The 17,137-nt window shown below is 37.9% G+C and overlaps 1 protein-coding gene across 2 annotated transcripts in view; it reads right to left on the bottom strand.

Annotated features, from left to right (window-relative positions):
- Positions 1 to 1,682: 1,682 nt before the first annotated feature.
- Positions 1,683 to 17,137, bottom strand: part of LOC138761861 (carboxypeptidase inhibitor SmCI-like) — a 35,032-nt gene continuing 19,577 nt past the window's right edge. For both annotated transcript variants that reach the window (XM_069934749.1, XM_069934750.1), the window contains 2 exons: positions 6,800 to 6,973; positions 1,683 to 2,610 (listed from right to left, as the gene is read on the bottom strand). In XM_069934749.1, coding sequence (XP_069790850.1) covers positions 2,588 to 2,610; positions 6,800 to 6,973 — 197 coding nt within the window. In that variant the 3' untranslated portion in view covers positions 1,683 to 2,587. The remainder of the gene's footprint in view (positions 2,611 to 6,799; positions 6,974 to 17,137) is intronic.

Genomic DNA, 17,137 nt, shown 5'->3' with positions numbered 1-17,137 from the left:
CTGGGGAGGAGTTGTAGGGAGTCCAGGTGCCCTGTGCCAAAGTCTCCCGACAGCAGCCTCCAACAGCCCACGGCCTCTGTGGGTTCCTCACCTTGAGGCACCAGCAGCCCACCTCATGCATGGGTCTTTCAGCCTTAGAACCACTCACTGGTCCACCACCAGAGTCACCATCCCCATGGGTCATCTCCTTCTAAGATGGGAGGGGTGCCTCCCCATTTACTGGTGGCCTGTGCCAGTTCTCTGCTCCTCTGGGGTCTGCAACCCCTCGAGGCTGCTGCCCATCAAAGGCACCGCCATCTTGGGCACAGATCCCGCAGTCATGGGACTTTAAATAAATCTACCGTCACTATTCAAAGCCCACGCGGAGCTGACAGCAGTTGGACCCCACAGGAGTGCTGCGTCTCTGCTCCTCAGTCTCCATGGGTCCGCACCAGCGGCAATGCTGCTGTCATAGTGGCTCCAGCAGCACTGCCATTTTCAAAAAAGCAGTCAGGTCACTTTTAGAGAATTATTTTGTGTGCATGGATTAGAAAAATGGGACAAACTTATTTTGCTTTAAAATAATTAAATCATTTGAAGAATGCTTCAGAATTTTCCTTTCTCCAAGGTGTGAGCGGTGACATGTAATTCAGCTTTAGAAACTGGGAGTTATGAAATTCAGTCCTACGTCAACTGAGGTACTCTGATGTTGATTGAATCAGTCTCAGAATCTTAACACCTAGAATGGGAACTGGAGCAGAAGGAGCATTGAGCCTGCTTCCCCATTCAATAAGATTGTGTCTGATCTGGCTGTGGATTTAGCTCCATCTACAGCCTTTCTGTCACCAGCCTTAATTCTTTAACTATTCAAAATAAAATCTGTGTCTTTAATATACAACACCTTAAAAATGCAGGTGAGAGGAAGTGAGGGCAACATTTTCCTTCAGAGGGTTGCCCATATATCTGAGACAAACTGCTAATGGAAATGACAGAAGTGGGTACACTTTTGAAATTCAAGACATTTGTACAGGTATGATAGATAAGAAGGGCTGAGAAGGATATGGACCAAATGCAGACAAATGAGACAAACCCAGAATACTAACTTGGTTGGTATGGACAAGTTGGGCTGAGAGGATTGTTCTTGGGTATATGAATCTATGGCTTTATACACACAGGAAGTTAAGGATGGGAAGCTGGGCAAGGTTGTTGTGACTTGAGTACATTTGTGGATATTGAGGGGAACATTTATTTTCCTTTGAGTGTAACATTAGTAAAGTCTACCACCCAGCTCCCAAATGAAGACTAATGAATCAACAAACTGGCTTGAGGAATGATCCTGCCTATGTAAACATATGGCCAGGTTGATGCTTTCAGGGAAATTCAGATCATGTAGAAGGGCATGGGTGAAAGGTAAGATATTCAGGCAGAACATTAAGGGGAACCTCTTCACACAGAGTGTAGAATAAGCTGCCAGCTGAACTGGTGAATGCAGGTGCGATTTTGAGATTTAAGAAAAGTTTGGGAAGGTATATGGATAGGAGGGGTCTGCGTGCAATGGAACTAGGCAAAAAAATAGTTTGGCATTGACTAGATGGGGCGATGGGCCCATTTCAGAGCAGTTGTGTTCTAACTCTGGTTGTCATCTTGAGAATTTCAGATGAGATGAAATGCCACTATCATTTAATAAAACAAAGAAACATTGATAGGTTTTGAAATATTTTATGTCATAAAATTCATAGGATCTTTGCTTAATAATCATTAATTTTGTTATTAATGCAGAATAGATCTTTCTCTTCTTCAGTTAACATGGCAACCTGCTGCAATATGTAGGTATGTACCTTAAAAGTCTGTTTCAAAATATAAAATCCACATATTAAGATAAAACTGTAGTTATCATGTTAAATATTCTTAAAATGCATTACACTATATTAAGCACAATTAATTCAACCACAAAATTTAAAGTGATGCCATTAATAGCAATCATATAAAGCAAGCATTACAAGTTAGGAAGGCCTACAACAAATGCTGATAATCGAGGAGCTGCCTTACTCATGGTTATGTTCATTCCGGAGGATTCTTGCTAGACTGGAGCAACTAGTTTTACAATGCAGAACCAAACGCACGTCCATTATTTTAATCAAATTATTTAAAAGAAGAAGAGTCTAGGTTTAGAGCTAAAAGGAAGGGAACAGAGGAACTGTCAATTTAAGATCCACTGTAAAACATGAAGGCCAGGACCTGCATTCTCTCAAGTGTGTTATATTGAAACAAATGGGGTGGAACATGTCGCCTCATAGCCTTCAGAATTATAAGATCACCAAATGTTTTTAAACCAGTAATTAGATGACTATTTTTGTTTATTAATTTCATGATCAACAAAGCTTGGCTTTCACGTGAGAATCTATAACTTAGCTGCTTGAAGATTGTTAGGTCTCTTTATCTCTGGTTAGCATTGGATGCTATCTTAACACACTGTTTTTACAAACATAAGTACATTAAGCATAAACATCAAAATAAAGATATTAAAAGTGCAAACGAATGCATTTTCAATTCCAAAGGCTTTCTGCAACAATCTGATTCCCTTCGGTTTCTGTATTTTCAGCCAATTTTAAGAGGGTTGAGGTCTGGTACCTGAAAGTTTTTTTAAAAAAAAGCACCATTAAATTTATTTAAAACAACTTGTATAAAATCTCAAAGCTCAAAATCTCAAAGCTCTGCATTGAAAGGTATATAAAGATGTACAGGAAAAAAAATGGCTGTCACCACTAGGTGTAACTGAAACTGAGAAGAAGGGTCAAGGTGCCAACCCTCTGCTGTCCTTACACAGAATATTCTTTACGCTCAGATTTACAAATCCACGGTATTCAAAAAACACGGATTAAAATACAAGTCAAAGCAGCAAAAACAATCACTTTGGAGGGCTGAAAACCTTTATTTGGAACTGAAGTTCAAGCTCTGCCCTTGTATAGATCAGCATGGTTGGCCATTTAGGAAAGAAAAGAGGTTCCTCAGGGAAGATTTGTTCACTTAATATACATTTTTTGAGATAAACAATTATTTTCCACTATTAGAAAGACTTTAATTCCATTGCCCGAGTTGGTGATAGAGTGATGGAATCACAAACTGGGTGTGTGGAAGAGGGATCGTAGGGAAGGAAATGGGATGTATTTCTAAATGACAGATGCAGAAGAAACATTAACCATATAATATTCAATGTACAAATATTGTAACACAACTACATTTGTTTTTGCTTAATTTTGTTGGAGTAAGGTGCTTCAATAACAATTTAATATATTTTTGAAAACCACAACATCACACCTGATCTCCCTCACCACAAACAGGTCTTTATTTTCCCTCTGCCAAGATACCACCCACCATTACTAAAATTATAGTGTGTATGAGCCAAATCCTTTCAGATGGAGTCTCTCTCCTTGTTATTACATTCCTGTTTCTCCATGGTTTCCATATGTCCTGAAGCAAATAGACTAACAGCAATCCATTACCAAACTGTATTTCAGTAGATTAAACCAGGGCAATACTTACACCGTGAATGGTGTAGCCCTGAAGAGTGACTTAGAGGTTCCATGAATGTGGTGACATAGGTGGGCTGGGTCATATAGGTGGCGCCTGGCATGCTTGCCTTCATCAGTCAGTACAGAAGCATAGATGTCAAGTTGCCAATGTATAAATTGTTAATAATATTCATAATGAATTTATTGTCAAACACACAAGTACCAAAACAGGTATTTTGTAAAAGAAAAACAACTCCAATAGTACAGAATGAATTTCCAAGCTGAAAGCAATATTAATGATAATAATAAATGTTCACAATTACAGTATGCTAAACAGTTCAATCATACAGATTGGTCCTTTTGTGGTGTTGAGTATGATCAGGGAGGTTCAATAGCCTGATAGTAGTTTAAAAAAAAACTGTCCTTGAACCTAAAGGTGCTGGCTTCTTCTGTACCTTTTTCCCGAAGGGGTTGTAACCAGGACGATGATGTCCTTTATGATGCTGGCTGCCTTCTTGAGGCATCACCTCGCAGAGATGTCTTCAGTGGATTGGAGCCTACATTGGAGTTGGCTATGTTTGTTACTTTCTGTTCCTGGGCACTCGAATCACTAAACCAAGCTGTGATGCAACCAGCCAGTACACTTTCCACAGTACACTTGCAGAAGTTTTATAGAGTATTCGATCACATGCAAATCTTTTTAGAGTTCTTCAAAAGTAGAGGTGTTGGTGTGCATTCTTCACAATTGCCTGGGTCTAAGAGAAGTCCTCTGATAATTGGACTCCGAGGAATTTGAAGGTACCAACCCTCTCCACCTCCATCCCATCAATGGGCACAGGCATGTGGTCCCTCAGCCTCCCATTTCAAAAATCAAAATCAAGTTCCTTGCTCAATGTCGATAAGACATTGTTGTTCTATTACCACCCAACCAGATTCTCAATCTCCACGCTGCACTCATCATTTTCTTTATATATCCTTGCACTCTTACGTCCAACGATGGTGATGTTGTCAGCTAATTTGGAGTTTGCTTCGGAGCAGAACTTGGCCATGTAGTTATGAGTGTAAAGGGAATTAAGCAGCCTCAGGGTGTCCCTGAGCTGATAGTCAGAGAGGAGAACATGATGACACAGATCCATACTGATTGCAGAGATAAACCACACTTGCACTGTTGTGAACCGTTCTGATCACCCAGCTGTAGGAAGGATATTGTTAAACTGGAGTGCAGAAAATATTCACAACAATGTTATTAGGACTGGCAGGTTTGAATAATGAGGAGAGGCTGGAGAGGATAGAACTCTTCTTCCTGAAGCATAGGAGACTAAGGGGAAACCTTATAGAGGTTAATAAAATCAATAAGGGGAAAGACATGGCCTTTTTCCTCAGGATAAAGGAACTAAAAATGGAGGGCATAGATTTGAGGTGAGAAGGAAAAGATTTAATAGGCCCCTGAGGGACACCTTCTTCACACAGAGGATGATGGGTATATGGAACAAGCTGCCAGAGTAAGTGACAGAGACAAGTACAATTATAATGTTTAAAGGACATCTAGACACCTACATGCATAGGAAAGGTTTTGAGGATGTGGACTGAATGCAGGGAAAAGGGAATACATTGGGTTGACAATTTGGTCAGCATGGGCAAGTTGGGCCAGAGATGTTGCCCTGCTGTAGAACTATGATTCTGTGTCTCTGATACAACTGGTGTAACAAAATACCAGCTCTAGGCATTGCACCTTCTATCTTGACGGACCAAACAAGATAACACCTCTGGCAAAGGTGTGTTCTCAATTCTCCTTCCAACTTACATCCCAGGACATCTTTTTCGTGAGTGCAGTTGTGATGGAGATGTAGGAAAAATGGGCATAAGTAGTTCTGGTTGCTGAAATTGAGTTCATCATGCATATTGAAAACATGGAAATTGCTGGGTTATTGCAATCTAATTTGACTCAAAATAAGACTTCCATAAGAACCGTCTACAATATACTCCATGCACAAATGGTTAATGCCCCACTGTCCTAACCTACTTGCTGAATGGGAATTTCCTATTACAAATTTGCATTTGCAATTCATGCAAAAAAAAAGAAAATAGACCCACCAACCCTTAGATCAACAAAAAAAAGCACCAATGCAAGCTGAACACTTGATAGCTATTTTCCAGCTAATCAGCAGAGGGAGCTGTTGGCTTTTGATTCACCTAAACAAATGGAGTAACATTTAATTATTGGTTTTCAATACAATGAGAAGTTCATGGAAAAAAATACATGCTCAGTGCACTTAGGGAGATGTAGCCAAAGTCTCCATCATTCAGCGAGCTATGTCCAATTTGAACTTGCTGTCATTAAGGTCAGCTATCTGCCGTTTGCTTTCACAGTTGATCTACTATTAAACACATGCAGAGAGATCTATAGCAATCCTCCCTGTGCGAACTAATGCAAACTGCCAAACTGCATGGATCACTGACAGCAACTTTGGGACTTGTGTATTTGCTGAAATCGAAGATGTGCTGACAATTTTGTGAGGCCGTTTCACCAGGATTTTCCACAAAATTCATTATCAAGGCTCAAAATAATTGGACTTTGGCTTGGCTTCGCGGACGAAGATTTATGGAGGGGGTAAAAAGTCCAAGTCAGCTGCAGGCTCGTTTGTGGCTGACAAGTCCGATGCGGGACAGGCAGACACGATTGCAGCGGTTGCAGGGGAAAATTGGTTGGTTGGGGTTGGGTGTTGGGTTTTTCCTCCTTTGCCTTTTGTCAGTGAGGTGGGCTCTGCGGTCTTCTTCAAAGGAGGTTGCTGCCCGCCAAACTGTGAGGCGCCAAGATGCACGGTTTGAGGCGTTATCAGCCCACTGGCGGTGGTCAATGTGGCAGGCACCAAGAGATTTCTTTAGGCAGTCCTTGTACCTTTTCTTTGGTGCACCTCTGTCACGGTGGCCAGTGGAGAGCTCGCCATACAACACGATCTTGGGAAGGCGATGGTCCTCCATTCTGAAGACGTGACCCATCCAGCGCAGCTGGATCTTCAGTAGCGTGGACTCGATGCTGTCGACCTCTGCCATCTCGAGTACTTCGACGTTAGGGGTGTAAGCGCTCCAATGGATGTTGAGGATGGAGCGGAGACAACGCTGGTGGATCCATTTAATATATACATGATCTATTATCATCTATTTGTATTGCAAAATTATTCTTACTTTCAAGAAATGCTGGTCATAGAACTGAACATAACTCAGGCTCTCCTGATTTGGTTATCATTATCCCACTAGTTTCTATTACAGTATTAACCAGCACAAGAACAGATATCATAGTTCATTACCTTTTCTGCAGGTCCGACGGCATTGCAGTTTCTTTCTGAAATTGTTCTGATTTCCACCACACCCACTGTAGACAAAAGTCTCACAGAGGTTAATGGATTGGTTGTAGAAGTATCTAGTTAAGGTTTTATTGCAATTTCCTTTTTCTGCTGGGGCCATGCAGATGTTTGAGAAATCTGAATGTAATAAGGCAAAGAAACAGACTAATTAAGCTTGATGTATTTGAAAGCCAGAAATTGACATTAAAATCATCTTTCATTCTAAGACTAATTGTAGTCTCTGTAAGATTCTATGGGCTCCATTAACAGTCAATTGTCCACATTTGTAAGCACCCATTTTTATAGCACCCATTTCTTTTTTTTAAATATTTTATTTAAAATTTTTAACCCACAATATATTCAATTATTAATATATATATATGTATAAGAAAATACATGTGGCGTATAACCTAATCCCTCCTTCCTTCCCCACCACTCCCTCCCTTCCAAGTACCACTAAGAGCGAAAGGAGATAATTAAATGGATATATAAATTCAAATTAACCACAATGAAACCAAGAACCACCACCAGGATGAGTTATTGAGAGCTTAAATTTTCAATCTAACATGTGTAGATAAGGGGGTCTGTATTTTAAAAAAAGTGGCATTTATCACACACTGTTATTTTTTTTCAAGAGGAATACAAGATTTTATTTCAATATGCCAACTCTGCATCCCCAAATCCATATCAGACCTCCAAGTAATAGCTATACATTTCCTTGAAACAGCTAAAGTGAGTCATAAAATTCATGATATATAGTTAATCTTAATTTTAAACTAAACATCTTAATATTTCCCAACAAAAATAATATTGGATCCAATGCAAGTTTAAACTTTAATATTTTTTTCCAAAAATGCTTTTGTATCCAAAAGGACTTAATTCACTGCCATGTTGAATTAAAAAAGAGCCATCTCTTTAAGACATCTAAATCTTTTTTTTAAATTTTTGATGTTAAATATAATTGTTGCAAAAAAATTATATTGTACTAATCTATATCTTACATTAATAATTTTAGTCATATTATCTTTACATAACATTCACTAATCATTTTGATCTATTGTTCTACCTAAATCAATTTCCCTCTTGAATCTTGATTTATGAATATTTGATTGGGACATTTTCCTTTGAAGTAATTTATACATTTCTGAAATAAATTTATTGATACCTTCTTTAGTAAATAATATTTCTACTTCAGATTGTCAAGGTAATCTTAGACTTTGACCTAATTTATCAATTAAAAAAGCTTTAACATGATACCAAAAAAATATTAAATTTGGAATATTACATTTTTATTTCACTCATTGAAAAGAAATAAAATAACTAGCTTCAAAACAATCTTCTGTGTTTTAATCCCCATTTAATTCCATATCTTTAAAAATTGATTATAATGGTAAAAGAGTTTATTTTTAAATAAAGGTGTTTTATGCAAAATCCTACCTTTCCACCTATCTCATAGTCAATTTTATTCCATAAATCAATTAAATGTTTTAATATAGGTAGGTCCTTATTACCAATTAATAATTTAGTATTCCATTCATAATTAAATTGTCGTATAGATTTTTCATCTATTTTAGTTAATTCTAGCTTAGCCCACGTTAAAGATTTATCGAAATCAAACATTCCATTAATAAATTTCAACTGAGCAGCTTTAAAATAATTTGGAAAATGTGGAAGTTGTAAACTCCTAATTCAAATTTCCAAGTTAATTTCTCGCAACATACTCGTACCATTTTCCCTTTCCACAAAATTAGCTAATTATTTAATTTAGATTTTTAATTTTTTTTTAGGTATATTACAAGGAATAGATTGAAAAAGATATTTTGAATCCTTGGAAAAATATTCATCTTAATACAATTCACTCTACCTATTAAAGTTATAGGTAAATCATTCCATCTAGTCAAATCCTCTAATTTTATTATACAAGGGTATATAATTCAACTTCTATAAATTATCCAAATTTGTATCAATTTTAATACCTAAATATTTGATTCCATTATCTAACCACCTAAATTGAACAATTTTATTTTTAACATTGTGTATAATCTCCTTCAACCAAAGGCATAATTTCAGTTTTATCCCAATTAATTTTATTACCTGATATTTTACCATATTCCTTTAATCACAATACAAGATGACGCAAAGAATTTTCAGGATCTGTTATATAAATCAAAACCTCAACAGCAAATAAATTAATCTTAAATTCATCAGTATTAACTTTAATATTAATATCTTGTCTTATTATTGCAAAAACAAATTTCTTGAGGAAATGTCCTTAAGCTTCATGCAGCAATTCTGCTCTCTTCCCATCAACATTACTAGTCTCAATCAAAAATTGTTAAATAATCCTGATTTCTTTTTTTAATTTTGTTCAAATTAATGCTTTATTTCACTAAAGCAAAGTAGAACAAGTGCCAGTTTAATAATGGTGCAAATTGTGCTTGCAAGTGAATTACCCAAAGAGAGGAGGACGTGATCCTGTTATCAACAATGCATCTTGACTCCTACTCAGAACCACTAGGTACCAGCAAGTGTCCCAGATGTTGTTCTCCTTTATAATGATACTACCCCTCACTCTCAATGCTTTCACTTTACCTTTAATAACTTGTGTTAGCTTTCTCATCACGAGTTTAATTCCTTCACAAGTTTCTGTCTCTCTAACTTCCTCCCTCTCTTAGCCCTTGCTTGAAAAATTATGAAATATTTAAACTGATAATGGATGAAAAATCAGGGTGACACCTCCCTAGACCCCATGTATTCAGAACCAACTCTGCTAAACCAAAGGTTAAAATCATATTTCACTCCAGTTCTTGGAGACACCACATTCAGGTGTCAAACGTTCTTGGTCCAACCAATAACTTTGCCACTGAAGACCATATGGACTGCACCTTCTTCTGGTGAAGGCCAATGTTACAATTTTTTTGCTCATAACAGATGGTTTCTAGCCTGAGCCTTGCAATTACAAGACAAGTAAGTAGAGAATGATATGTAGGCAATCTATTTGACTGTGAAACTCCAGAGACTGAATGGCATTCACTTGTAGTTATGAGCATCTCAGAGTATGGTATGCTGTTGTTTCTTTAGACATACAACACATTAACAGACCCTTTCAGCCAATGAGCCCCTGCCCTCAATTACCCTACAACCCCTGTACGTTTTGAAAGGTGGGAGGAAACTGGAGCACCCAGAGAAAACCCATAACGACTGGGGGGAGAATGTAGAAACTCCTTACAGACAGTAACTGTTTTGAATCCCAGTCACTGGTGCTATAACAGTGTTGTACTAACCACTAGAATAAAGGTGACCAGAATCACCAAAAGATCCGTCTGAACTCTTGAAACATGACTTTTCTTTCTTGGTCTAACTGCATTTGTGAATATTGTAATGGAATATACATTTGGGAGATAATTGGTAAAATTAGAGTAGGTTACATACATACACACATTTTAAAACAGATCTTATTTGAAATATTGAAGAGTTTATATTCAGTGAACTTTAGAGAAACAATGGAGAATTTTATTCACATTTCACAAGTAGGTGCTAAATTTAAATGACTTCATGAAATGAATAGATATTGTTTGAATTGGAGACAGACTGGGTAGTTGAATAACTACAAGGCTTCTGACCTTTTTACAAAGTGCTCACAGGAAGGTAACTTCTAGGTTTTGTTTAACTAAGACAACAGCTTGATCATGTGGTTTGCTGAAGAAGGTGGGATTTTTTGCAAGTGAGAATCACATGGGGTTTCTAGGAGTCTTAGTTGAAGCTCTCCACTGGCCACCGAGACAGAGGTGCACCAAAGAAGAGGTACAAGGACTGCTTAAAGAAATCTCTTGGTGCCTGGCACATTGACCACCGCCAGTGGGCTGATATCGCCTCCAACCGTGCATCTTGGCATCTCACAGTTCGGCGGGCTGCAACCTCCTTTGAAGAAGACCACAGAGCCCACCTCACTGACAAAAGACAAAGGAGGAAAAAGAAAGAAAAACCCAACACCCAACCCCAACCAACCAATTTTCCCTTGCTACCGCGCCTGCCTGTCCTGCATCGGACTTGTCAGTCACCAACAAGCCTGCAGCAGACATGGACATACCCCTCCATAAATCTTTGTCCGCGAAGCCAAAGAAAGAAAGTTGAAAAGAGAGAGAGAGATAGAGAGAGAGAGAGAGAGAGAAGACAAGCTCAACAAGCTCTCTCAGCCAGTGTGTGTGTGACACTGAAAGAGACTGAACAGTCACACCTGAAACAAGCCAGGAAAAGCTGGTGGGAAACAGAAAGCTCTAGAGTGGCAGATGGTTGGCAGTGCTATCTATCTGATGTTTCTCTTGGAATAAGTGGAACAGCAAGGAACTCTGTGATAGCCTGAAAGAAAGAGGTTATTATCTGGAGAACTCTGATGGGGCAAGTTTCAGCAGCGAGACATTGAGGTGACTAATGGTGATACCTCAGTTGTGGAAATCCTGGAACAACAAATCTCTCTCTGCAAATCCTATAAGAACCTTCCTGAGTGTAAACATTTACCTTTCGAGCACCAAAGCTTGGTGAACTTTATACATTAAATTCTGTGCACGGTTTAAGAAATGCCTGCATTCAGAGAACTTGGAAGAAGGAGGAGTGAGATTGAACTGTGAACCAAAGAACTTTTCTTGAATTTATACACACACACATCATACATGTGCGCTTAGAATTAGAAGGGGGTTAATTTGGGTTTGTTAAGTTAATAGAGATAAGTTAGTTTGATTTTGTTTTAATGTTTAAAGATAATTAAAAACAACTTCTGTTTAAGTAACTACTTTTCTTGGTGAATGTCTATTGCTGCTGGGTTGGGGTCCTTTGGGTTCGTAACAATATTTATTTATCTATCCTTTTATAGTTACTTTCTCTTTTTTGATCTTGGTACATCATGGTAAATTTATGGTATATGAATTTATACCATTGTAATTGATGTATCTTAAGTACCTTTTTGACTGCAAGAATTTCAGTCCTTCTGTACATCTGTATATGACAATAAATTCTCGATGAAAGGTTTTGGAGACCAAAGCAGATTGTCTGTTGCTTAAGTAATTTTGTGTTGATGTTTGCAGATTGACAGCAAGGTCACACTATAATTCCCAATCTGCACTAATTGCAGAAAAGTTATCAGCATGACATGAAGATTACTTTCAGTTAGTAATCTCTTAATGTCATGAGGTAGTAATGGAGTTTTATAAATGATTGTGTTTGGGGAAGACTTTTAACGAGGCATAAGTAAATGCACAATCAATCCTTAGATAACAGTAAACGTCAAAGTAAAGATCATATTAATCACAAAAAATGGTCGAGGTAATATTGTGCACTCGCAAAGCACCAAAGTAAATAAAATACAATAGATGTCTTTCCAAAGACTTTACGAGCCGTGGGGAATAAACACTGTATCTGGGCTCCAACTGAGAGTCTGAAGTTGAAACTGGGCCTTATCTTGTGTGGTATACTCTTTGTATTGTACAAATTTTTTTTTTGGTCATTTCAACTTAAATTTGATCATAATTGTAAGGTCACTTTCCTCATTGGTCATTGCCATAACACAATTCCTGGGAATAGCAGGCTGGACCTCAAATGTGAAATGAAAGGGGAGAAGTAATGGATATGGCGTTAAAGGAGGGCTCTTTCTCTGCCAGGCTCCATTGGATAATTTTTCACTTAGATCAATAAACCTACATTTAGCCAGTGGCTGCAGCAACTTCAAGCAATTCCCAAGTCAATGCTCCATCTTTGCACTATTTCTTGCTACTTGGTTTCACCGAAGGTTCATAGAGCGGACACTCAGCTTTCATTGCCATGGGCCACAGAGCCTGCAATCTATTTTTGGATACCTAAATAATGGTCAGAAGCTATTGTTCAGGAGCTCTTACCTAACGTTCTAGACATTTTTAACTTAATTTTTACCTAGTATTCCAGAAATGCCCTTGTTTGCCATAACTTTAGCATTACTTTGTATCTCAACATTGATTATTTTATGCTTGTAAATAGGAAGCAGCGAGATATATTTTCTATCTATTCCTGCTTCTATTTCTACTTATACATTCTCAAAATATAGTTTTCCATTTCCACTATCCTCAATAATCATGGCCCAGTAAACATCCCATGAAAAGGAATTTTCTGAGTACTGTTTGTTAAGGGGTATATGCTTTTTAACAGAATAGTGAAAAGGTTTGGCTGATAACTGCTGGAGTTTGAGATATCATTTCAAACTTGAATATCATTTAGAGTATCACATTTTGCATCAGAATTTAATGGAGCTTTGATTTAAAAAAAAATCAAAATACTTTTCTCTTAAGTGATTAATTTCATAAGTATGAAGTAAAATCATTTGTGTTTCTGTAGTGAATGGAATTGATTAAACCATGCTGGGGACTTATTCCCTAATTGATAACAGAAATCCATCAACCCTCAGTACTCTTGCAAACTCAGATGAAAGTTTGGTCACAAGTAATGGAGAAGCAGTAGCCCCCTTTAGATTGCAGCACCTGGGTAGCCCTCCTGGGACTCGGGTGTGATTGCTGGAAGCATTTTTCAACTTTCAGGGGATTAAGTCGCCAACCTAGCGACTTAAGGGGGATCCTGCCCCCGCAATGATACTTCACCGGAAGTACTGCTGGATGTTAGGATGCTGGCTGCCTGGTGAAGCCTGCAAGTGCTGACGTGACCAGAATATGCGGGTCGGCCACTTTCCTGTTCAAATCGCCCAAGGTAAGTTTAACTGGGTTTACTGACTACCTTTGAGATAAGTCAGCGACCCGGTTGGATTCCAATGGGGTTGACCGGGTCAGATGTTTTCTATCTGCCATGTAACTGGGAAAATTGCACTGTTAACCCTATTTTACATGGCAATTTGAAAGGGCCTGTTAACTTTGTGACACTGCAACCTGTTAATCTTAATGAAGGAAAATATGCGTCAACTCACAATCAGCCACAAGCTGCACTGGCCAATGTCTGAATTGTTCACATATGTATTTTCTGGATGGAAGCAAGGATGGGTGGAATGAAACCAAGCCACAGGATTACACGTGATAATACATGTCGTGAGTCGCCATAGAAACCTCAACATCTGGAGAGAAAACATGCCACCCTTTGAACTCTTTTTTTAAATCTCTCCAACTTACTGCATTCACTCACAAGCTGAGTAAAACCACAACCAGCTTGCCTCATTTAATTATAATTCACTGCAATATTTTAAACGTTCATTACTGGATGCAAAATAGAATTACCAGTTTAGCACTAACCTTTGTCTGATCCTCATTCTCCTTTGTAAACTACACTGATAACATTGGGGCTTGATAATGGAAAACTTCAGAACTAGTGGATCCAAAATATCTCTATATATTTATTTTTGTTATTATTATGCGTATATATTGTCTCTGTATGTGTGTGGACCATGATCTGGAGGAATTTGTTTCGTCTGATTGTCAGATGATAATAAACTTGAACTATAACTTAGTTAATAGATTAAAATAAAATGACTTGTACTTAGGATGTAATTGGAATCACTCTAGTGAATAAAACAAGAATACTCGGCTCAGCTTTACTTCTGAGCAATTTCAGTTGAAAAACACCTGTTCCTTTCTCATTTAAGTTTTTATATAATTCTCATTGCTCTTCCTAAAACTGCTCGAGACAATGTGATCCGAGGACTACATCAAGTGGCTGGTTAAAATGGATAAGATGGTGAAACAGTCTGTGGCTGCTTCCAATCTCTGTGACAAAGTTTTAAAGAGTGGCTTTGAGAGCATCTGATGACCAAGTTGTAGGGACTGACACTTGAGATCACTTCACAAAGTGATGTGGAACTCTGTAAATCATTAACAAGAGCCCTGAGATCTCCTCATTGGGAGGTAATGTCCTATGAAAATGAACACAAAAGCAAGGCTGCTGTTATTTATTTTATTGGGTCTAATGATCGTCATTTTTTTTTCTCCTTAAGCTATGGAATCATGAAACTTTGATGCTGGACTCAAGGTGAAAGGATTCAACATCAGAGCCAGAACGATTTTTTTCCTTGCAAGTTGTTGCAAGTCAGGTGTGTTAAGCAGCATCTTTATCATTCCCATCTGTGGTATTATTTGCCAATGTAAACCTGGCCAGAGTGGATAGCAAGGTATGTGTTGAGGGTAACAATGGTGCAACATTTTTCAAGTGCAGAAGGTACAGTGTAATTAGGCACAAATAAAGTCTTGCTTGGCGGGCTTTAAATGGAAGAAATCTTTAAAATTAGAAAAGGCTTTTGATCATAAGAAAGTTTAAGACAGCAATTATTCCCTGTATGAATGGAGAAGTGAGTGTCACATGAGATGTGATAGTTATATTTTTCAGTGATTAAAGAACGCTGCTTTCTAACCAATATTTACACGCCACTAAGAAAGTGGAGTTTCTTTCTCAGGATTTCAAAATCTATATTGTTGGGAACTCCAGAGAAAGTGGTGTAAAAGAATGTCAAACAAGGATGTCAAACATTAAGGGAAGAGGGCCTCTGAATCTAATAAAGATTTGCTAGCCTTGCAGTGAAAGATTCACAATTAGACAATAGACTTGTGCAAATTTTCACAAGGTTGCTTGAAATGTCTGAAAACAACATAGCTCAAATAGACAAATATAGAATGACAAAAGTTGAAGAAGATTAACCCATCTGAAGTTGATTAAGTTGCATATCGAGAGAAATGACAAGGACAGACGTTAATGAACAGCAAGAACAATTAGCTGCAAGAAACCTATGCAAATAACTTGTGAAACTACACAACTACCATCTCCCCCACCCCCCCCCCCCCCCGGACATTATATGCATGTGCACGCGATATGAGAATATCTTAATATGTTGAAAAAATGCACACAATAGTGGCCATGGGAAAGTTGAATCAGTGATTTATAGCGGGTGTGGGAATATTATAGCAAGCATGAAAATGTAATAGCGGCATTGAAAGAATGGGCACAATTTATTGCAGGCGTGGGAAATTTTGATCTTGGAAATATCTCTTTGTACTGAATGCCATGGTATTCCTGTAAATGGGACATTCTGGCTAGGGCACTGCACCTTATCTGAAGAAGGAGATTAACATATCAAGTGCCTCTAATTTGAAACAACATTTGAATCAATCCTGCTCAACTCTGAAGCCTGTCTTTGATCTTTTTAATTGCTTCCTCTCCAAAGCTTGTTAATGTGTTGCAGGAGGATATCATCTACATAAAGAGCAATTGACACCTCTGGGGGGGGGGGGGGAAGTTGATTGGGTGTTAATTGTGGAATATTAACTGTGGCAGATACTGGGTATGTGCTTGATGTCCCATTTAAATGCAAATTGATTTTGCCATTTGGAATTTAGAATACACCTGCACATTATAAACGTGTGTGGGTTATACTAAAATATATATTTTTTCACAATTTATGATTTTCCGCACATTATAAGGATGTGCGCTTTATATATGTGTGCGCATTATATGAGTGAAAATACGATATACATGATGTCCCCCATATGCTGTATGAATTGAGTGAGGCTCAGTGCATGAACAAATAACACGGTTTACCCCTTACTCCTGTCAGCATAATCAAGGCTGAATAAAGAAAATGTTGTATGCTTTATTAGTTCTGTTGTATGTCTTATTACAGCACAGGCTGACTGCAAAAGTTGTTAGTATTCTGAATTCTCAATAGATCTAAGTATTTTCTTCCCCCCATTTCATTCATAAATCTATCTACAAATACTTCTAAACTGTTCTATACATGGGTATATCATCAAACTACCCTCACTAGGCATCCTTGGCTGCATAATGAATAAGAGGGAGGCACGATCTCCACCCAGAATCCAGCATTTTCCTGCTGGAGGTGTGCCAGCACTGATGTTCAGTACTCCTCTCATCTTTCACCTTCACAAAAGAAGGTTACAATGAACGTCAAGAGAATAAGTATCGACATGCACCACAACTTCAAAACATAGCTTGTTTTTTTTGTAAAACAATTGCTCTGGCAAAATGTTGAGCACCACCCAATTCTCAATGTTGTCACAGATAAAAGTCTAATAGTTTGATTTGGCTTTGTACAATAGTGTTGCTTTCCAAGAAATACTGTAACACTAAGGAAATCTCTATAAAATGCTCAATCACTGTTTTAGCTAAAGGGGAGAACAATTATTTTGTTGGGACTGTGTAATATGTCCCTTCACTGCCAGTTGTATCCTGTCAGGATTTCTCTTGAATGGAAAATATTTATTTTATGTTGTTTATTTTGCAATCTCTTTGTGTTATAATATAACCTTTGGAGCATGATAAGTAACAACA

The sequence above is a fragment of the Narcine bancroftii genome, chromosome 4, assembly GCF_036971445.1.
Source record: "Narcine bancroftii isolate sNarBan1 chromosome 4, sNarBan1.hap1, whole genome shotgun sequence".
Lineage (NCBI taxonomy): Eukaryota > Metazoa > Chordata > Chondrichthyes > Torpediniformes > Narcinidae > Narcine > Narcine bancroftii.
Note: the sequence above shows the minus strand (reverse complement) of the source record. Positions and strands in the feature narration are given on the sequence as shown.